The 24,042-nt window shown below is 37.4% G+C and overlaps 1 protein-coding gene across 50 annotated transcripts in view; it reads right to left on the reverse strand.

Annotated features, from left to right (window-relative positions):
- Positions 1 to 24,042, reverse strand: part of LOC101130554 (myomegalin) — a 225,188-nt gene that overhangs the window by 41,217 nt on the left and 159,929 nt on the right. For all 50 annotated transcript variants that reach the window (XR_010129782.1, XM_063695516.1, XM_063695461.1 and 47 more), the window contains 7 exons: positions 20,938 to 21,102; positions 20,690 to 20,759; positions 16,842 to 16,933; positions 13,378 to 13,494; positions 13,015 to 13,152; positions 11,570 to 11,682; positions 10,005 to 10,132 (listed from right to left, as the gene is read on the reverse strand). Coding sequence is in view for 49 of the 50 variants with exons in the window: in XM_063695516.1 (XP_063551586.1) it covers positions 10,005 to 10,132; positions 11,570 to 11,682; positions 13,015 to 13,152; positions 13,378 to 13,494; positions 16,842 to 16,933; positions 20,690 to 20,759; positions 20,938 to 21,102 (823 nt within the window). In the remaining variant the exon portion in view is untranslated. The remainder of the gene's footprint in view (positions 1 to 10,004; positions 10,133 to 11,569; positions 11,683 to 13,014; positions 13,153 to 13,377; positions 13,495 to 16,841; positions 16,934 to 20,689; positions 20,760 to 20,937; positions 21,103 to 24,042) is intronic.

A 24,042-nucleotide genomic window follows, 5' to 3' on the forward strand; every position in this document is an offset into this window, starting at 1 on the left:
ACCCCACTCGAATGTCAAGAAAGCCTGAATTATTCCCCACTGCCCGGCTACATAAAAACTTTCTCTTCCATAATATGAGTCCAACATGCCTAACCCTTTCCCCACCACTGAGTGCCTGGAGATTAGAGCTGCCCTGAATCTCTCAGAGGTATCTATTGTTGGGATCAGTTGTGCATAGGGTGACAATCTCTCTGAGGAACTTCCCTCTGGGGGTCCTGTGTCCCAGTAAGGTTCAGGTCTAGTCAAGATTCAAGACACCAAAGGATTCAGTTGTTCCCTAATTTCTTCCTCTAACCTCCTTTCCTCCTCACCTCTCTCAAACTCTTATTCTGTGCAGACACTCTTTGTCTGAAGGGTTTCTTGCACTGCTTTATCCACATGCGATTTAACCCATCCTTTCATTCTCCAGAGATGGACACAGCCACTCTAGGGCCCAAACATCTACACCTTGCTCTAAGGTACAAGTAGCTGCAGTTTGTGGTATGGGCAGAGGTCTAAGGCAGCACTGACCAAGAGGACTTTCTGCAATGACAGCAATGTTCTGTGCCAGTGTTGCCCAGTACAGTGGACACAGTCATATATGGCTATTGAGCTTTGAAATGTGGGTAGTATGGCCCACATTTCAAAGCATTGAATCTTAAATTTTATTTAAATTTACTTATATTTAAATGACTGCATGTGGCTAGTGGCTACCCTATTGGACAGCACAAATCTAGGGTGTATCTTCCTCCTTATATTGATTAAAATTAAGACTGTTCATACATTTTAAGACCAAGAGCTATGTTTTATATACTGTATTTTTCAGGAAGTGTAGAAATTTATTATGGTTAATTTGTCAAAGAAAATTTACTGTGACACTCACTGTGTCTTATAGAACCTCCCCAACTTAAGAATCTTGAAATCTTGTTCTGATCCTAGCCTCAGCAACCAACCAGTTACAACTCCACTTCTGACCACTGATTAACCTGGACCTCTAAGAGATTACGTGGTGAGTCCAAGGTTACACAACTAGCCCTCACTAGAGCTGCGCCAGTAAGTCAAGACTCTGGACTCTTAGACAGAAGCCAGTCACTTTTCCTTCTGGTGACAAATCAGATCTTTATCTTTGCTTCTTCCTCCAAGACCAAAGAACCTTCTGTTGAGTTCAGACATCCAGGCATGAAAGGCTCTGCTTGAATCATGAGCATTCACTACCCAATGCAGATAAGGTAAGCAGGGGCAGTTCACATCTATATATTTGCAATGGCCCAGGCTGATCTCATGGAAGTGCTAAGAGGTAGTATGTATGCTGGTAATAACAGCTTAGGTTTCCTCATCTACACCATGAACTTTGTGTTAACTTTGGATCAAGGAAGGGTCCTGTTCAGTGAAGCCTCTACCACCTCTACCACTCAGCATCTTTAGAGGTCTGTGGCAGACAGTGTACAAGAGTTATTTCCAATACTTACTCATTCAAACCAACCCCAGAAACCATCTCACTCAGGATACTAGCTGAGTAGAGGTGTATGGACACATTCCCTAATCTTTGGCTGCTTTAAAACCTTACTGAACCCAGGATGCTAATTTACCTAGGACACCCACATCATGTTATGCTTACTTTGGAAAATCTTTCCCTGTACAACAGTAGCGATCACAATCTTTTATGTTTTTCCAGCAAAGGAAATGAATTGTCTCACTCAGTGATAGAAAACAGACTGTTCACATTATTTCTCTTTTGAACATGGGGCTAGAGAAGGATCCTGTAGTTGAAGAAAGCTCAGCTCTATGAGGTCAGGATCCTCATCCCCTACCATTGTTGCTGGGTTGTGGAGTCAGGCTGGGCCCACATCCCAGGACCATTCCTGCCAGGTTCCAGAAGCAAGAATTGGAAAGGGTGACTATCACTGGTCTTGAAGGTTTTTATCTGACACTTTCTGCCCTCCACTTATCTTTGACAGCCTTTCTGGTGCCATGTCTGCATTCTTGGATAATGCTCCGTCTTATTTCACTTAAGAGCAGGATGCTATGGTTCTGGCTTCATAAGGAATTTGACGGAGAAAAATAAATGCTCATCTCATCTCGACACTCTGCCACACAGGGGTTTTGTTTCTTCCCCTTCATTCTCTCTTTTTTAAGCCAGCTCACAGTCTTCTTCCATTATGGCAGCTTTAAGGGTTGCTCAGCCTTTTACCAATTTGAATTAAAATGCTGAAACTTTTTCTCCCATGTTTGAGGGGTAAAGCTAAAAAATTTATAAAAAATATGGTAATAAAAGAGTAAGTTATCTCATACAAGGTCCATACAAGGCATTAGACATCTTTTACCATTTTCCATTTTTTTAAATAAATGAGAGAACTTCTCTTGTGTGAGTGATACCCTTTTCTAAACTTTTACTGCACAACGAAACACTGTCTTCAGAACTAACTTGGAATACTTTGAATTTCTAATTTAAGGTACCTATGATTTTATATTGCTGACTCTTCTGCTTATTTTTTGATAAAATGTAAAATAGTCTGCCGCCTTTAGATTCTCTGGGAGCTAAGAATCTGTTCATTTAACTTGCTTCTTCGAGATTAAGTTTTGCATGTTAGACTGGCAATTTTATAAAAAACTTTTATTTGAGGCTTCAATAAAACTTCTCAACTTGTGGTTCTTGGAAGTTTCTAGGCTCTGAACAATACAAAATGGAGGTGATACCAAGATGTCCCTTATTTAGATTTAGAAAAGTATTTTCTATCAGCTAATTCTACAAAGTACACAAAAATAAACCTCTAAAACATAAGACCATAAAATCCTTGGGTGAAAATGTAAGCGTTATGCAAATATAAGGTATTCTTATCACTGAGGCAAAAATTCATACTTTTGTAGAACTTTTTAAATTGAGTATGGCATAATAATTAAGAACATGAACTATGGAGATAGACTATCTAGATTTGAATTGTGCTTTTATTGTTAGTTATGTCACTTTAGGCAAGTCATAACCTTTCCATAACTAAGTTTCTTCATTTAATAACTAGGGTTAAGAGTATTACCCACTCCATACTGTTGTGAACTTTAAAGGGTTTGCTGATTTTGAAGTGCTTAGAACAGTGCTTGGTACACAGTGTGTACTCAATAAATACCATTCTTAAACAATATTATTATTGTTATCGTAAGTAAACTGAAGTAGTCCATGGGCTTATAAGTTGAAGACTGAGAAAGTTGAAGGCCACAGAACCTAAATAGCATCAGCAGAAGGAAGTTTTATACTTGATGTTACTATCTGAATGATCTTGATTGATTCTACCTGCACTTCTTCATTTCTGAATATTTGTTTCCCCAGCAGGAGGCTTGAAATGACACTCTTTGCTCTCTGCCTCACAGGACATTGAAAAGGTAAGGAGTGACAACTCTTTGGTTGAACTCTTTGGAATAGGTGCCTTACAAAAAGGACTAATCATCATCAAATGATAACTGTCTTAAAACCCCAACATGCATAAATAAGCCTTAGGGGAAACTTCATGACCTCTTTTTTTGTTTTATTTTGCTTTACAGATGAGGTCTCATTATGTTGCCCAGGCTGGTCTTGAACTGCTGGGCTCAAGGGATCTTCCCACCTCAGCCTCCAAGTAACTGTGACTACAGGTGCATGCCACCACACCTGGCTCATGACATGTTCTTTAGTAATGAGTCCAAACTGGGTGGAGTCAAGACCATTTCCCCCAAATTCTACTCTGTAGTCATTATTATCTTCCTTTAAGCCACTAATATGGGATAAACAGAAAAGGAGTGATGTTTTTCCATATAGTTACTTAGAACATAGCAAGAGATCATATTTTATTCATTTTAAAAGGTGATCTGAAGAACTAAAACTTTAAGCATGAATAAGTTGGCAGTGCCAAGTGTTCTTTCCTTCGGTACTGGGCCCTTGTGTCCAATACTCTCAGCCCCATTTCACTCTGACTCCCAGGTACACTGCCATGCGTTCATTACAAGAACGCTCACATTTTCATGTCATGAACCAACTATTGCTGACTTTAATGTTATGGTGCTGTAATGTTATGGAGAGAATCAAGGAAAAGAGGCCTCCTATCAAACTACAATTTCACCTGCACACATTCCCTTCAGGATCATAAGAAAACTATTAAGATTCCATATAGTCCTCCATAGTTTCTGCTAAGAAATAAAATTCTCTGGACAGATTCTGATCGTGGAACAGAAGTGGTAGAAAACTGCTGTCTGCAGTCAAACCCCTTTATGGTGTATCTTTGTCTTTAAATTGCAACATCTCTTAAGTAGCCTTAGGGCTTTCCAGCTCATGTTTCAGAAAGTAGCTGTTTTAAGTGACTTGAAAAGGCCAAATCATAATCTAAAACACTTTTGGGGGTATGAAATCCCATTAAAATTCTGGAAAGAGTTTCTACTTCTCCAAAAGGATAATGATTCAATACAACTACACTCTTCTATCCTTAGGCTAACCAAGGCACATGTAAATTAGGACTCCCAGGCAGACCAGGAGATATGACCACTGCACCTACTTTGTGATACCATAATTCTGTAATGTCAAGAAATTCTTCCTGCTCATGGTCTCTTTTTTTCTTCAAAGAACACGAGAAATAGGTTTTTCTAGGAATGTTTAGAGACAGCACTACCCACCACAGTTGGCTCCTGAAACCTCTGTCGTGCTTTCTGCTATTCTCCTCCAGCAAAGAAAGCAAGGAGGGTTTTTAAGGTAAAGTAGCCTATGTCACATTTCTGGGGAAAGTATAACACTGTTTCTTTAGTCTCACTTCTTTGAGAGGAGAAAAATTCGAGTTTCTTCTTCCTTCCTTTAGTTAAAGACTCATTCTACGAGCCTTGCTTTGACTTGGAATTTAGTAAATAATCAATAGACTGATTCTCCCATAAGGAAAAAAAAAGATACAAGCTTTCTCTACTTTTTTTATAAATATCTTAAGAATAAAACCAAATAGTTTCTGTTGGCCTTTGATAATTTTATTGGATCAGTAACAATTTTTTGTGTTTCAACTAAGATAGCTAAAATTCTAACACTTATATATAAAAATTACACTCCATTTTAGCACAAATGTTAACACAAATTAACAGCACAGTGCCATGAAGAAATGAAAAATACACAGCTTTGGTAGGGAAATGGTCCTGGAAATAATGTAATGCCAAGTTTCTGATCATTTAACATATCACTCACCTCCTTCTTCATCTGATGTTATGAACCACTTTATTTATTTATTTAAGACAGAGTTTCACTCTTGTTGCCCAGGCTGGAGTGCAATGGCATGATCTCGGCTCACTGCAACCTCCACCTCCCAGGTTCAAGCGTGAAGTTATGAATCACTTTAATTCTTCTTAACAACCCACAAAAGTTTAAGTGAAAACTAATAAGACTTCATGGACACAGATAGAAACTCATAATTTATAAAACATGCTGGTATAAATGCATGCCTACAAATGTTATAGATTGAGAAAGAGGTCAATATCTTGGAGCTATGACTTTGATTATTGTAAAAAGAAGCACTACATATTCATGTTATATACTAAAAGTAAACCTACAAGGAAGCCAATTTGGTTTATGTACTTAAAACCCCTATTCTCCATATTATTTTAAATACAACATTTTCTGATGTTGCTGAACTTTCTATTTTACCCTTCCAGTTTTAGTAAGAGGAAAACAGTATGATAAAGATTTTTACTTCTGGAATTTAACTTTAAACAAAAAAAAGGGAGAGTAACACAAAAATAATCAGTATGTCACTTTATAAGTTTAATTATTCTTATTTGAAAACTGGTAGAATTAGTATTGTCAGGACCACAGTTTTGTGTTCCCTTCCATTTCCCATTCTTTGTTGGAGACAAATTACGAAGCTATTTTTTATTTAGAAAATTGATCTTGGCCCAGGTGAGAACAGGGAGAAGTTGAAGACTTACCTTCTGTTAATACTTAGATTACTTAAAAGCAACAGGCTTGTTATTTGATCATAATAAAATGTTTTAACAAAGCTACTGGTGCAAAGGGTGAGAAGGTGGCTTAAATCCACATTCTAAAACACATTATAACTGAAATAACTGAAATATACACTATATAAAAAACATTATAACTGAAATATACAGAAATCACTCCAGTATATTATCCTACTGACTCATTCCTTCTGTTTATTACTGTATTGCCACATTGGAGTTCCATATTTCCAGCTATTCTTTCTACGGTACAAATGGTTCCACACTACCAAAGAGAAAAGAAAAGCTCACTGAGCTTTAACCCTGAGAGAACTGAGAGAAAATACTCTGTGCTGGTATCTCACAGGATATACCTGGAAAAGAAAACTAATTTCATTTGTTCTATCTCTAGTACAATTTCTACAAGTTAAAATGGAAAACTCACTTTAAGTGTGTGGGTTACTAATATTTCTTCCTAACTTCACAGGAAGTTTGTCACCTTTCCTTGCAGGATACTGACTGTAAACCTGCAGAATACTACATGATACCCTACTTGAAAAGGCCACTTGAGCTTTGCAGGGATACCAAATGTCAAGATTTTGTGACTGTTTTATATAAAAAGACCATGAAATGAGAAAACAAGTTTATCCTATCAATGGGAACTAGAGTTTTCTAATACTACCTCAAGAAAAGCAAAGGTATTATTGTTCTCTCTAAGGCTTACAGTCCAAAGGAAAGTGACTTTAGGTAGCTCAGTCAACCTTTATTTCTCAATGAAAAGGACAATTTTCAGTATAATGTGATCTGCTACTCCTTTCCACAATCAGAAGACTCCAGATTCAACTGGAAGATCAACATAGAGAGAACTGAAATCAGTCTTCTTGAACAGTTTTTGAAGCTATGAACCAAACATCTCATGACCCAGACACTGAATTAGGAGGATGAATGAGCATAAAAGTGATAGGTTTTTTTATGTACATTGGCCACAGAGTTTACTTATGCATAAACTGTGTAAATAGAATATACTAAAGAACCCTCAAGGAAACTAATTCTTATGATTAGGAACTCATATCCTCTACAGGTTAAGATTTTCTGGATCCTTAATAGATCTCTTGCTATATATAATGTAATAGAAACATCTTTTAAAAATATAAATAAGGAAAAATGTATTTCCTCTAAGAAGCAAAGGTCCTGAAAAAATTACTGCTGTCCACAACTGAATGAAGAGAAGAGGGTGTGGAGAAGGTTGGGTGACAGATAAGAGTACACACTATCAAAGGAAAACGCTGACCTACTAACTTAGTCGAATAATGTCTTTTCAAAAAAGTTATAACTTGGCTATCTAAAAAGAGAACATCAGATGAATGTTGATTTATACTAGGTACTAATAATCATCAAAGTTTCAATACTATAAACTTTGAATAGAAAAGACTTTAGGGACAATATCTATCTAAGGACATTTATTTCACTCATTAAATAAGTCCTCTTGGAGGTTCTTTTCAACTCTATACTTCTAAAACCTACAGACTTCATCTACCCTGAACTCTTAGAACCATTACTCTGCATTATTTGCTATTATTCAAAAGGGAAGCATGAGAAAAACAAAATCTATCATATGGATTTTTTTCTCAATTTAAGTTCTATGCTTCCAATTAAGCATGGCCTAAGTAAAAATGTACTTCATTATTTTTATTTGAAGATTATTTTTACTCAAGCACAGGTTCTATAAGCACACGATGCTTTATTTAAAATTACTGTCATTGAAAAATGACTGTCAAAGGTAAAATAATCCAGTATGAGAGTCTGTGCTCCTGTAGAGAAAATGGAATATTATATCATGCTAAATATTATTAAATGATGTGTCCAACCACAACATGATCTCTGTGTGGATTATAAAATTTATCAGACTCATGCTCTCTAATCAGATGCCAAATTATCACACAAAGTTGTTAGACCAGCAAGCTCTCTCCAGATAACAGTTTGCAAGCCTCATTCCAGCTATCTAGACCCGAAAAAGTTAGTACCATATTTTAGTCACATTTATAACATTAAGATCAGACTTTTAATTTATCCTGCTATCAATTTACTCTTGCTGGAGGTTGACAGAAGTAGGAGTGATTATTAACATAAACTGTAATCACTATGAGCCACTAGAAACGAAGAATCACCCAGAGCTGAATCTTACTAGCGATTCAGAAGGCTTCCTTGGTTGGTCTATTAGTAAAATTAAGGAAAGATGTTCCCTAAATGCCTTGTTGCAATGACACGACAAACTAGTCTTTGATGGGTTGACATTTCTATGGCTCCATTACCTTCCTCTTTACTTATGGAAAGTTACAAAAAATTTTGTGCAAGAAAGGGTCTCTTAAAATTGGGAGACTAAGAAAAGTGGATGGATCGGCCTATACTTCCTATCTCCTTCCTTAAATGACTCCTTTTTCTTCAAAAGCCATTGAAACTGAAATGGCAGATCCATTAAGAGTAAGGCTTATGGCTATTAATCTTTTGCAAATTACTTAATCAGAAGATTCCAGAGTGCTTCCCCAGTAGAGCATTTTCTCCCTGTCCACTCTAGTTTGACTGATGCTCTATCTGTTATAGACACAGCTAAAGTTACAGAAACAGATGAAATTTAGAATGTAATACAAGCCATGTCAACATGTGAAAGAAATAAAGTGTCATGTAAAAAAAAATGGAAGGAAAAAAAATCATTGTGCCCCACTTAGTTTAGAAAGGGTATTCAGTCACATTTACTGTGCTAGAAAGCCTCAATCCCTGTTCCCAAATTCCATATTTAAAGTAACTGAAACCTCAGCTTCTAACCTAGGAAACTTCCAACCAGAGGAAATGAAAACAAATTCATGATGTTGATCTCACAAAGCTACAAAGCAATCTTGGTTACTTTTCACACCTGACATTCAAGACATCAGAAATACAATCTCCAGTGCCCCTCTCCTTATACCTGTCACGCTGCCACAAGAAAGCATTGAGGCAATGATTAAAACTATAAACATACATCTGTAACATTTCTTTCTAAACTATTCTAGCACTTCAAAGCCTGAAGCCTATTACTGTTATATGGAGAAAAGTTTACGTACTAAATAGTGAAAAACATACGACCCTATCTAGTGCCACAAATGGAAGAAGCAATACCCTCTTCTGGCTATAATGAGTTATTTGGTGAAACACTGAATGTAAAGAGGGATACTACATTTGAAATTATCTTTGTAAACAGAGAATTCTGACTCTGGAAGACCATTCTAGAAGTCATGTTCTGACTAAATAGCATGAGCTTGGTTTAAAGAAACCTAAAGGAATCAATAAAGAACAAATTTTAAGTAGGATTTAATCTGTACCTAATCTAATTTCACTTGTGTACAACAGTCAACTCTGAGACAGTATTGGAGATAAAAGTTGACTATGATCACTTTCATAGTTCTTGCCTCTGTTCTTTAACTTGGCCTTCCCAATACTTGCAGTCTACTATTACAAGACTACTCTCCTGGTTTTGATTACCTTCTGATAAGGATTATATCACTTTTGCAAAGTCATTCTTATAGACTCTCAATCTCTTTCCCGCTCTCTCACCTTAAAACTTGCATGCTTTTGATTTAAAAAATGCTCTCACTCAAAGAGGAGTTGACTGAATGGCAAAAATAATACACACACATGCATTTATGATATGATATGGAACATATGAAATGGACTGTGAAAGTTGGGGAAGAATAAACTTTATTGGCCCACAGAACAGATGAGGGAATGAGAAGGGGCTAGGGATAAGAATGAATAAAAGTGGAAAAACTAAAACAGAATGATTTAAAATGTGCAAATACACTTTGCAACCTCCACCATTCAATTTAGGGATTGATATGTATGTACAATGAGATCCATGTAGGCTAAAGTGAGTTTCACTTTGTAGTTGATGCTACTTGTACCAGTTCTATCATTAGTAAGTCACCGTTTAATTCTGCCAAAATCAGACAAGGATCTTTCTGGTTAGTGCAAACAAGGTTTTCCATCCTGGGCTGCAGTCTGACCCGCCAGTGCTCAGTAGGCAAGCTTGTGATGAATTCGCACACTTTCCAGTTCCCCACCTCCAATGGCGGCCAGGGTCTCCAGCCTGTTTAAGCGCTCCAAGCTTCTTCCAAGAACTTCTTCTAGCCGACTGCGTAACACCTGAGCCCCTTCCAGTTCCACCTGCAGAGTTCGGTCTCTCTCAGAGCTGATTAAACATGCCACATGGAAGGAAAATGGATTAGCCATCAACTGTAGTGAGTCCACATTTGTTTCCAAAGAACCATCAATACCACTTTGAGCCACACGACTTTGTAAAGTAACTGTTCTCTAGGACACAATAAATGAATGTAGTCTTTGTGTGGCATTTGTGTTCACTGCTGATAGATTAGTAAGGACTGTTGCTTTTTTTAAAAGCTTGCCCCTTATGCTAGATTCTGGGCCAATTTCACATAAAATTATAGCTCCTAAGACTTATCTCACACCCCTATAGCCCAAACAAGAGAAATTTCATTAGTTGACTAAAAGCTTTTGTTTCTGAAAAACTAAAACCCAGGACAAACTAAATATAAACTGGAGCAAGACTGAGCCAAGTAGAACCACTACTGAAGATATTTGTTTTCTCATTTGTTATCAAACTTGACGGTGGGATGGTGTGCTGAAAAGGAATCTGGTTCATAAAAACTAAAGCTCCAGAGGTTCTTTAAAAAGTAACACAATCAACTGGTCCTATCACACCTTTCCTCTGCCTTCATTTTCCTGGTAGAAAGAAAACATTTTTAAAGCCCAACAATAAATCACAAGAAACTGAATAGCAAAAATAATAATAATAATAATAATAATTGAAAAAGAGTAAAAGGGGCTAGTAGGGAAGGCAAAATGAGAAAACAAAAATGAAGAGAATATAAAATGATCCAGAGAGGTATCATATATGTGACCAAAAATCAAGAGGTAGAAGAAAAATATATTCATCATGATAGCTATTGGTGGTCCCAGGATGATATTAGCCATCCCAATTAATATATTTTCTTCGATGATATTAAATGAATATCACTGCCCATTATAGCCTTACTCTTTTTCTTTCTTTTTTTTTTTTTTGAGACGGAGTCTCGCTCTGTCGCCCAGGATGGAGTGCAGTGGTGTGAACCCAGCTCACTGCAACCTCTGCCTCCCAGGTTCAAGTGAGTCTCCTGCCTCAGCTTCCCGAGTAGCTGGGACTACAGGCGCGCGCTACCTCACCCAGCTAATTTTTGTATTTTTAGTAGAGACAGGGCATAGCCTTACATTTATAATAGAACAGCCTTTAACAGGACATGGATCACAGAAAAGAAATGAACATACATTGAGTGCTTACTACATGCAAGGCATTGTTTTAGACACCAAAGCTGTCTTCTTATTTAATCTCTGCAATAGCTGTGTGAAACAGGCACTAATCCCAACTTAAGATTTTGACACTGAGGCTCAGAGCAATCCATAAAACAAATGACAAAGTGGGTAGCCCCGGTAATTGTCCCTCTTTTTTCTCCCCTCTTCAGTATCATAAGCATCTGCACTTAATGAAGAATAAAAGGCATAAAAAGAATACAATAGTAAAAGAAATAAAAATTTCAATAAAGAATAAAAGAAAAAACAGCCACTCTCTTACCTCTCTGGATGGGCATGGAACTTCACCAGACTGCTATAGAGCTGTCTCTCTGCTTGTAAGGCCTCATTGAGCCGACTCCGTTCATCTACTAGTCCTTCTAGCATCAGCAGCAACTGAGAAAAGAAGAGAGAAGCAGCAATACGCAAATGGCACAGTGAGACATGAAACCACAGTTAATCCTGAGAAACAAGAAAATGCATTAGCATGTACTATGACTTAAAAAGCCCACTATCTTAGTACTTAAGCTTTTGATACTATTTTACAGTTTTCAAATCAATGTCATATTATCTTTTTTTTATCTTTAAAACCTGTAAGGTGGAATTCAAACATGGGAGCAAAAAGAAGAAAAAGCAGAGAGAAGCTAGCACAGGAAAGCAGCTAAGAAAAAGGAGTAAGAGGGAAACAGGACGGGCAAGAGGGAAATGTATATAATAGGACTTACTAGTATTCTTCATTCATTCAATTAATATTTACTGAGCACGTTCTATGGGACAGACTCTGTTCTAGGTTCTAGGGGAAAGCTTACTATCTAGTGGAGGAAAAAGACATTCATTAATCATAGATGTGTGTCACTGTGAGTGTAATAAATGCTATAAAGATAATGAGCTATGACAATGTATAATCAACAGAGTTGTTTAAGGTACAGTTAAAAGCCAGAATGCAGTGGGGTGAGTAGTTAGTGAGACAGATGATAATGGAGACAGGGAGTACAGGCAAGTAAGTCTTTTGGAAAAGTCTGGCATTGAAGAAAGGTTAAACGGGGCTGTAGCTACAAAGAAATTTGGGGCAAATGTAGGGGTTTCTTTCTCTTTTTTTTTTTTTTTTTTAACTGGGAGAGATCTGAACATGGTTAAATGCAGATAAAAGAGAAAGATTCAGTTGAGGGAGGTGACTTAGGTATGAGTGTGAGGGATAACTATTGGTATGCGTCCAAAAGAACTGCTCTTTTCAGAACTACAAATGTCAGAAAGGGGCATCTATAGCTGCTACCGACCAAAGTAGGAAATTTTAGAGCACAGTTTCTCTAGGAAATACCATCAACTAACCCTCCACAAATAGCTGAGATTGACAGCTTTACCATGGTTTATTTCACAGTAGAAAAATAAGGTTTGAGCCGGGCGTGGTGGTGTGCACCTGCAGCTCCAGCTACTCAGGAGGCTGAGGCAGGAAGATTCCTTGAGCCCCAGAGTTTGAGGCTGCAGTGAGCTGTGATCATACCACTGCACTCCTGCCTGGGTGACACAGTGAGACCTTGTCTCAATGTGGTGACTCATGCCTGTATGTAATTCCAGCACTTTGAGGGGCTGAGGAGGACGGATCACTTGCAGTCAGGAGTTCAAGACTAGCCTGACCAACATGGTGAAACTCCATCTCTACTAAAAAAAAAAAAAAAGAATACAAAAAAATGTAAATAAATAAATAAGGTTTATATTCCAATAACTTACCTGTTGTCTTCGGTTTCCTGAAATTTCTTGACCCTGGGATTCTACTGAAGCAACTTTTTCCCGAAGAAGTAAGACTTCCTGGGTCAGGCGTTCCATAGCTGGTATGTCTTCAGGATCAACCAGTTGCATTTGCAGGTCCTAGAAGTCAAAAAATAAGTATGGATGTGAAAATAGTAATAAAAGGATTATTCAGCAGAGTAGCACGGGAACAAATGTTCTTGAAATATTCTGCCTATACTTTCAAGTGGGATATGGATAATCACTGGCCAAGGGATTCGATGTGTGCAAACATTGTCTGAAGATGCCCTACAGGTATTCTGAGCTGTGAACATTTCCAATGGTCTTTAAAAAGTTTTGAAAGACCTTTATGAGATCTTCTTTAATCTGTATGTTCCTGGTCAGAGACTCCATATCAGCAGCCTGCACCTGCAGCTCTTCTTCCTGCACAGCCATCATGGACTGTAGAGCAGAAAGTTCCATCTGTGAAAAGAGGAAACAATGTCTGCCATGTTTACATTTTAACACTGAGGCAAATGCTTTTGCATATCCTATTACTATCAGCCAGTAATGGAAAAGAAAATGACAACATGAATAGGGCTCTACAGCATCAAACCAATAATCCATGCAGTATAGTAACAAAGGAAGTTTTATGGGAAGATGTCATAGTTGTTCTTAATGATGTCTTCTACTTTAGCTGGCACTATAAAACACATCAAATTTGTTTAACAAGCTTATTATGATACTGAAAAAGAATGGTTACCATTAGCAGAAGCAAGAAGAGATGAAGTTTTTATGTAAGTAAAACTTCACCTAACAGATGAAAAAATGATAGCATTAGGATATCTCCATTTTGCAACCCTTAATGAATTAAGGGATAAGGCATCAAACAGCAACAGCTGCTAACATCACGAGAGATCACCAAACATTACATGACTCCTGATGGAAGAACACGCCACCACCTGTGAAGAAATACTGCCAAAAGCTGGCACTACATGCCCTAAACTTTCAGTGTTCTCATCAGAAAATGACAAGTACTTGGTTATGACAAAGTTCATTAAAAATCATAATAGGCCAGGCGTGGTAGCTCACACCTGTAATCCCAGCACTTTGGGAGGCTGAGGTGGGCGGATCATGAGGTCAGGAGTTCGAGACCAGCCTGACCAACATGGTGAAACCCATCTCTACTAAAAATACAAAAACTAGCCGAGCGTGGTGGTGTGTGTCTGTAATCCTAGCTACTCAGGAGGCTGAGGCAAGAGAATCGCTTGAACCCAGGAGGCAGAGGTTGCAATGAGCCAAGATCGTGCCACTGCACTCCAGCCTGGCAACAGAGCGAGACTCCATCTCAAAAAAAAAATCATGATAACAACCATAGCTGCTAACACTTACTATGCCCTGGGATCTCTAATAAATGCTTTGTATAGTTTTAATCCTTTTAACAAACCTAGTGATCTGGCTCCTGCCTACTTTTCCTACTTTAATATCTGCCATTTTACTGCTCACTCATGACTCTGTAGGCACATTAGACTTTTTCTGTTCCAGGAACACCAGACTTTCTCTTGACTCGGCCTTTACAACTACTCCCTTTCCCTGAAATATCTTTCTCAGGGCTGCCTCCTTTTCATCCTTAGGTCCCAGCTTACGTGTCATCTGCTCAGAGAAGCCTTCTTTGGCCACCCTATTTAAGATGGTCTCCATCCATGTTGCTTTCTATCATTTCCCTCATATCACTTACTATACTCTATAATTATAATGTTTATTTATTTATTGTCTGTATCTCCCCAGTAGAAATTAACTACACAGAGCCACAGACCTTACTGATTTCATTCACTACCTACCTCATCCCCAGCACTAGCCCAAGCTTAGAGAAGGTCCCCATATAGCTAATGAATGAATGAGTGAATCCTCACAACAATCCTATGAGATAACTACTCTTTTATTTATACATAAGGTGACTTCTTCTACTCTTCAACTTACAGACAAGGTGATTTGAGTCTGAGAGAAATTAAGGAACTTGTTCAAAAATCACAGGGCTGGCTAGTAAGTGGTAAATCCAGAACGTGAACTCAGGGAAGCTGACTCAGAGCCGCTAGGCTATAATATCTTTCCTGTAGATACCACATATCCATACAATCTTTATGGTAAGACAAGTTATTTTAAATAAACCCTTTAAAGGAATTTAGCAATAGCTAAATATCACCCAAAATACCCATTCATAGGCATTACAATTTCATGATCCTGAAAACAGGACAGAATCAAAAAGTAACATTACTCTGGATTTGATAAATGTGAGAAAAACAGGAAGAGGATGTGGAAACTAAAATATCTGACATGAATAATCAGATAACGGCTAAGGTAGAACCACAAAAAGGAAAGAAGACTAGGGGATTTTTAAAACTAGTATTTCTTAAATGCCACACATTCTCATATCCTGAAAACTAATTGAGTCATAAAACATGAGTCTGTTTGTAAGCAGAAATATGACAATGAAATCAAAAGATAAAATATGATAATTCTGTCACAAATAGAAACACAGGTTTTATATTACAGATCTAGCTATGGCAAAAGGTAGAAAAAAACTAAGAGCTATTTGGACTAGCTAGCTAAACTGAATTTAGGAAGCCATGACATTGAGTGATCTTCTAAAAGAGATGCCAACATAGTAACAAACAAGCTTTTAGTTTCAGTCTGTAACTCTGCGCTGTGGTCCTAGTATTTCTTCAACATCATAGTTGAATATGCAACTAGCTGTGGAGGAAAGGCAGGGGGAAGGGAATCTCTAAGGCTGAAAGGCCTCTTCTAAAAAAAATTGATGAGAACTCTATGCTAGAGAGAGTTAAAGCATAAGGTGGGAAAAATGTGCTCTAGGAAATGAATCTTCTTAGGAAGTATGTGAAGTCACAAAAGGCTTGAGTTTGAATCATAGCTCTGGCATTTATTAGTTACATGACTATTCTCCACTCCCATTTTAAAAGAGAAATCAGTGTTTCAGCTTCTTCGTCTATAATAATTGGGCCGACACCACTTACTTTGTGTAGAGTTGTGAGCATTAGTGCTAATTTAAATACCTAGCACAGTACATTGCACATGAATACTTGATAAACACTGATTATACTCAAATTTCTCGTTTCATGTTTCTAAATCTAATTTCACAGATCTAATGTCATAACTCTAAGCAGCAATCACACAACGCTTCCTTTTTTCACCAGTGCTTTACAATTATTATTGTTGTTGTTGTTGTTGTTGTTGTTGTTATTATCTTGGAGGCGGAGTTTTGCTCTTGTTGCCCAGGCTGGAGTGTGATGGCACGATCTCAGCTCACTGCAACCTCTGCCTCCCGGGTTCAAGTGATTCTCCTGCCTGAGGCTCCCGAGTAGCTGGGATTACAGGTGCCCACCACTACACCTAGCTAATTTTTGTACTTTTAGTAAAGACAGGGTTTCATCATATTGGCCAGGCTGGTCTCGAACTCCTGTTCGAGCGGATCAAGTGATCTGCCCACCTCGGCCTCCCAAAGTGCTGTGATTACAGGAATGAGCCACTGCACCCGGCCTTTACAATTATTTTATTCCAGTTAGCAATGGGGAGAGAGGGTTACGTTTTTCCAGCACTTAATAAGTTTTAATGGTCCCAATCTAAAAACAGGAGCATCTTTTTGAGATAATGTATATATAAAATAACTTATATTTTTCTCCAAAAAGAAAAAAGTCATACCTGGCATTTGGACTCAGATATTATACATGGAGAATTATATGCTTTTAAATATAAACTATTTTGAAAGAAAAAAAATAGGGATTTTGGAATTAAGACTTAACTAAAAAACTCACCTGACTTTCTCTTTCTTTTTTAGCCATGAGTTCAAGTTCCTCTTTGGCATTACTCAGTTCTTTTTCCAGCCCTGCAACTGTGTCCAAGTCTCCTAAAATGAAAATATAGCACTAGTTTTAATTGCTATTAACATAATGTGGTATCTGCTGCCTCCTTTGAGTAATTTACAGAGGACATATTCCAATAATAAGAAAAAAGAAAACATACACACAGGTTGTTCTTTGTAGCATTATTTATAATAGCAAAATACTGCAATCATCCTAGATGCTATAAAGAAAAGATTGAATAAACTATAGTATATTCACAGATGGCACTATATACTGATGTAAAAAAAGAATAAGGATGATCTTTATGAATTTATATGGAGTGATTTTGAGATTTTAAGAATATGTTAAGTAAAAACAAGCTATGTGCTTAAGAATACATCTAAAGTAGTAGGTTTTCTATTAGGAAAAAGGGGAAATAAGAATGTACATATATACATTACATATACGCAGATGATTCATTTGCAAAAAGATATACAGGAAGAATAACCCATAAATGAAACTGATTACCTGCAGGAGATGAGTGGAAACAGGAGAGAAGGAACAGGGAAATATTGGACATCTGAGTATATCATTTTATATACTAGAATTTTGAACTTTGTAAATGTTTAATTTTTAATGTGTAAGTCAGCTTGACAATGAATGGGAGAGAAAACATCTAAAATTGAATACTAATATAAATAAATAAATCTATATAGCAAATAGATAATAAAACTACCCAGAAGATAATAAAAAAATTAATCCAAATAATTTTTGAACTCACTACTCTAACTGAACACTGTCAGTGCAAAATATCCTAAGGATAAAAAGAATTACAAAAAAATCTTAAACATTACTTAATATATTTATTGTTGATGGTGGTATTTATGTAACAATTCCAAAAATACTTTTGCATATTATAGTATTCTGCAACTGTGTAAATATTTTGAAATATATTGATGCTATAAGTAACCAGGGCTCTCAAGGAGATACAAATATGAAATGAGGGAAAAAAGAACCTATACTGTTAAATTGGAATTAAGGAAATCAGTATCAAATCTTCACATGTATACAAATACACACATACATACTTAAAAATATTCATTGCTAGTTCTGTTCTCTTAAAAGGGCCTAGAAGCGGCTGGGCGCAGTGGCTCACATCTGTAATCTCAGCACTTTGGGAGGCCGAGGAGGGCGGATCACGAGGTCAGGAGATTGAGACCATCCTGGCCAACATGGTGAAACCCCGTCTCTACTAAAAATGCAAAAAAATTAGCTGGGTGTGGTGGCTGGCACCTGTAGTCCCAGCTACTCGAGAGGTGAGCAGAGAGATTATGCCACTGCACTCCCACCTGGGTGACAGAGCAAGACTCCGTCTCAAAAAAAAAAAAAGGTCCTAGAAGCAAAAGGCATTCATGTAGCAATGAACACATCTTGTGTCCAGATCATAGTTTCTGAATGCCATTACCCACCAAAAGGAACCAGGGAGCTCTTTAGGATAATGGCTGATTCTGGGACTGAGGCAGGTAAAGTAAAAGTTAATCATAGAACATCTTATTGTGCCAGAAACTATGAAACTATGCTAAAAACCAAAAAAACTGATGGGGATATGGCAAATGGTCAGAGAAGCAGCTTGATGGGGCTCCCACTAACCAAATATGGGTTAATTTGAGCATTAAAGGAAACAATGACCAAAATCAATAATATAATGATTTTTAAAAATCCATATTGATAAAAACAAATGGGATATAGAGATAGGGAAAGGACAGCTCTTCTTTATTAATAACACCCACAAATAAACAAAGAAGAAGTTTTACAAACAGAAAATCATTTTTTTTTTTTTGAGACTGAGTCTTGCTCTGTCGTCCAGGCTGGAGTGCAATGGGGCAATCTCTCCACTTTCCAGATTCAAGCGATTCTCCTGCCTCAGCCTCCTGAGTAGCTGGGATTACAGGCATGTACCACCAAGCCCGACTAATTTTTGTATTTTTAGTGGAGACAGGGTTTCACCATGTTGGCCAGGCTGGTCTCAAACTCCTGAGCTTAAGTGATCTGTCCGCCTTGGCCTCCCAAAGTGCTGGGACTGAAGGCATGAGCCACCACGCCCAACCCTGAAAATCACTATTTTTAAACTACCAATGGAGTTTAAAACCAATGTAGCTGGTTCAGGCAAGGCTCAAATGATACTAAAACCACTGAGTGAATGAATGATTGTTGGAAAACAGAACTGTCAACATCTCAAATTCAGCCAGCAGATCACTTATATACTAAGGGGGAAATAAACCTTTTACAATGGAGAGATTTGGCAGCGACAACCTTAACCAAATGACTAAATTTAATATCACCAAGGATGATACAAACTGATTATCACGCACTGATGTGATGCACTAAAAAAGATGTCATCCAGGCCATGGGCGGTGGCTCACGCTTGTAATCCCAGCACTTTAGGAGGCCGAGGTAGGTGGATCACTTGGGGCTAGGAGTTCCAGACCAGCCCGGCCAACATGGCAAAACCCTGTCTCTAAGAAAAAATACAAAAAAAACTAGCCATGCATGGTGGCGCATGCCTGTAGTCCCAGCTACTTGGAAGGCTGAGGCGGGAAGATCGCTTGAACCCGGGAGGCCGGCAGGCAGGCAGGCAGGCAGGCAGGAAGGACAGAAGGAAAGAAAGATAGATGTCATCCATATGGTATTCCTGCCAAAAATGTTTAACTCGAATCTAACCATGAGGAAACAATCACAGCTAAATTGAGGAATATTAGCTGGCCTGGATTCTTCAAAATGTCAATCTCACTAAAGAAAAAAAAAAAGCTAGACAATTGTTCCAGATTAGAGACTAAGAGACATGACAACTAAGCACAATGCATAACCCCTGGGTTGGGGGAAACCAAAGTAGCTATACAGAACATTATTGGGACAACAGGAACTCTGAATGTGGAGTGTATATTAGATACTAAGCCTATATCAAGGTTAAATTTCTGAGTGTGATAATTATATTGTAGCTATGTAGGAGAATGCCCTTCTTCTTAGGCAATACTTACTGAAGTATTCAGGAATAAAGTGTCATGATTTCTGTAAGAAATTCTCCAATGGTTCAGAAAATACATTACAACTACATATGTGTGTGTAATAGAAAGAAAAAAGGCAAATGTGGCAGAATGTTAATAACTGGTAAGTCTGAATAAAAATGTATATGAGTATTCACTATACTATTTTTGCCACTTTTCTGTAGGTTTGAATTTCAAAAATAAAAAACTTTAGGGAAAAGTACACTTTAAAAAAAAGGCAAATAAAGAATAAATAAAACAAATCCTACATTCTTTTCCTCTTTGATTAGTATAAAGTTTTCCTACTAGAGAATGACTACTTGTAAGACTTCTCTAAACCATCCCCTGAATGGGGCTAGGCTTGGAAAATAACTCAATGTACACCGCCTACCCTTCCTAACAGTTTAATGTAGGTGATGTCAAGTTACAGTGAGTGGCCCCAGACTTGAAACGATACCCAGGAAAAGGTGTCAGCTCATGGCCCTGCTGTGCAGGACTGGAACAATTACCTCCTGCATTTCTGAATCCCTGCAAAGCTATCTGAAAAGGAGAGTAAGGATAGAATTTCTCTGGGCCGAATTGTGAACCCAGAGCAATAACCTCAACTCAACATAAGGTAAGGACAGTTCTTCAGCCTTTCAGAGGAATTCCAAACTTGTTTGTTCCATTAAGGTAGGAAGAGAAAAGAGTCTTGGCCAAACCTATAATACAGAGATTACTAGAAGAAAAAACAAGAGAAAAACAAAGTCCCTTAATGAAATGAAATTTGATACTTACCTAATGTGGATCTGGGTATGCTGACATCCTCTTTGGCAGTCAATGAAGTGCTATCATCTCTGGAAGGTATCTGCATTGAACCCCAAAAAATTGCAAAAGTCAGGGGACTTAGGAAGATGCAGGAACTATGATCACAATGACAATACTGAGAATATTCTCAGAATTTGGTATTAAAATTATCAAACTTACACCTCAAATGTAAAAAGGAAATGGAATCAGCATGAATTATGTAAGTCTATAGTTCTTACTTGATCAGTCTGTTTTCCAAGACGGCCAGTGGGGGTAACTTCAGCTTGTTGGTTAGAGATGGGTGCTTGGGATATCAGGGAGTCTCTCCCTCCTAAATATTGGCGCAGGGCCTGTAATTCTGAATTTCTTTCCATTAAGGCTTGCGCCAACTTCTCTGCAGCAGCCTAGTAAGAGGAAATCACAAATAACATTATAAAGATATTCTAGTAAAACAAATTTTTTGTTCTGGTATTATTTCTTCAAAGTCAACCATTTGTAAAAAACAAACAACAATGACAACAACAAAAAACAGTGGGTCCTTAGGAAATAGTTTCCTTGCTTTCAGTTTACAGGGAAAAACAGAGTTAAGTGAATGGAAAGATAGTCTCATAGGCAGAATATTGGGAAAAAAAAACTGAATTTAACACATCTGTAACAGATAAGAGAATCTGAAATAGGTTCTGCTACAACTATCAGGCTAAGGTGTTAAGATTCTGGTTTGAATTAGTATAACAAATGTCTTTATTCTCAGATAGTTGCTTCTTAGGGGTGGATTCCTTTTCACGCAAACATTTGTGTGGTTTGCTCCCTTCAGGTCTTTGCCAAATGTCACCTTATCAGGTTGGTCTTTCCTGCATATCCTATCCAAAACAGCAATCTTGCTGGCCAAAGTATAAGATGAATATGTTTTGGGGATCCAATGATAGCATGGTGACTTTAGTTAATAATACTGTATTATTTACTTGAAATTTGCTAAGAGAGTAGATCTTAAGTGTCTTCACCATACACGCATAAAATGTGTAGTGACGGATGTGTTAATTTGATTGTGGCAATCACTTCAAAATGTATATGTATATCAACACATCATGTTGTACACCTTGAGTATATATAATATTTGTCAATTATACTTTAATAAAGCTGGGAAAAAAATTTTTTTAAAACCCAGCAATCTCTTCTCTATCTCCAACACTTCTTATTGTGCTTAATTTTTTTTCAATGCACTTACCATTATCTAATAGATCTCTCTCTCTGCTTCCCCTACATGGAATGTAAGTTTCCTAAAGGCAATTCGCTGCTGAATCTCAAGCACCCAGTACGGTGTCTGGCACATAATAGGCACACACTACATATTTACTGAATGAATCAATTACGCACATAAACATGTTTATCAGACCACATGATTAGGATAATCTCAACCTCAAAAATCACCCAACTCAGCTTGTTTCATTTCAAATCCCAGTTTTCTAAGACAGATGATGACACAATAAGGGAAAGATCTAGAACATTTTTAACTATTAACGCACAGGAAGTCTGCATTTAAACAGAAAATCTGGAAATAATAAATTGATATTAAAATTACTGAGGGTCTAAGATGATGAATCATAACACCAACTGTCTCTGAGGAAAAGTACTATTGTTTTAGGGCAGAAGCTGAGCTCTTGTCACAATTTCTAGGGGAAATACGAAAAAAACCTTCCACTTTTCAGTAAGTAAAATTTGGGCTCTTTGGAGATTTGAATATAACTATTTTAGACGTATCAGAATATTATTAAAGTACCTTAATAAAAATATCTGTGAAAACTGTGGGGAAAAAACATAATAAATAACATACAAGATATATACTGTGCTCTATCTGCCTTGGCACTTCTTTTCTCGTAGTATTTAAGAGTTTTTAGCAGTGCTCCTCCAATGCAGTCCATGAACCTGCAGCATCACTATCACCTGGAAACTTGTTAGAAATGCAAATTCTTAAGTCCCACCTATACCTCGTAATTTCTTTCTCTGGAGTTGAGCTCCACAATCTACATCTTTAAAAAGCTATTCAGGTGATTTCTTTTGCACGTAAATTTAGAGAAGCAGATCTAGAAGAATACAACCATTAATCTTCTTGAGTTGAAAAATCTCCTGTAATTTCCATCATCTCCATTATTCTATTACCAGCAGTGCATAATTTTTTTTCTGAGGTATAATAAAGACCAATTCTCCCAAATCACAAAGAAGTTAAAAAGAAAACTCAAAGATCCTAGCCTCTTGCCAAAGACTTAAATAATTTAGAATAATTTTGTTAGGTCTATTTTAGAAACAATTTCTGAAGCACACAGCAGGACCTTTCTAGAAAGATGTGTATTTACTTCAGTGGGCCTAACAATTAGAATAGTGGAGTATAATCCTTTCACAACATAAGAAAACATAAGAAAATATTATGGGGTCAAATAACATAGGCAAAAAAGAGTCTATCTTCCTCTAAAAACTGACTATGGGGATTCTGAGCTACTGGTATCTGAAATGCAGCACAAGTCAACTAAGAGTTTTTAGCCTTGAGGAGAAAACACATAGAAATGAGGAAAAATTAACAATTTACTATGGGCAGGGTATGGTGGCTCATGCCTGTAATCCCAGCACTTTGGGAGGCTGCGATGGGTGGATCACTTGAGGCCAGGAATCGTAAGCCAGCCTGGCCAACATGGTGAAACCCCATCTCTACTAAAAATACAAAACTTAGCGGGCATGGTGGTGCATGCCTGTAATCCCAGCTACTTGGGAGGCTGAGGCAGAAGAATTGCTTGAACCCAGGAGGCAGAGGTTGCAGTGAGCCAAGATTGCGCCATTGCACTCCAGCTGGGTGACAGAGGGAGATGCCATCTCAAAAAAAAAAAAAAAAAAAAAAAGAATTTACTTCTTAAATATTGTGAAATTAATATACCCTGTACTATTATGAGATTGTTTATTCTCACCATGACCTCTGAAAAATGCGATCTTTTTTCCTTCTTAACTCAGATTTTACAAAAACTAAGAGTAAACATGTTGAGTGTAAGTTTTCCCATACCTTGACTGGAAATGCAAAATATCACTCAAGTCTTAACAATTTAGAATCAAAATCGAAACACTCACAACCCCTACTCCTTTCTCTCAAAATTATCAGATTATTAAGGAAAAGAAAATGTATGTAATGAAGTTAATGGATACATGTATTGTTTAGGCACCCTTCCAAATGCAAGGTTTTCAAGAAATGTGTCATACTTTGATGATTAATGTAAAACTGTGGTCTAAGGCCAGGCGCAGCAGCTCACACCTATAATCCCAGCACTTTCGGAGGCCAAGGCAGGATGATTGCTTGAGCCCAG

The sequence above is a fragment of the Gorilla gorilla genome, chromosome 1 (assembly GCF_029281585.2).
Source record: "Gorilla gorilla gorilla isolate KB3781 chromosome 1, NHGRI_mGorGor1-v2.1_pri, whole genome shotgun sequence".
NCBI classification, from domain to species: Eukaryota; Metazoa; Chordata; class Mammalia; order Primates; family Hominidae; genus Gorilla; species Gorilla gorilla.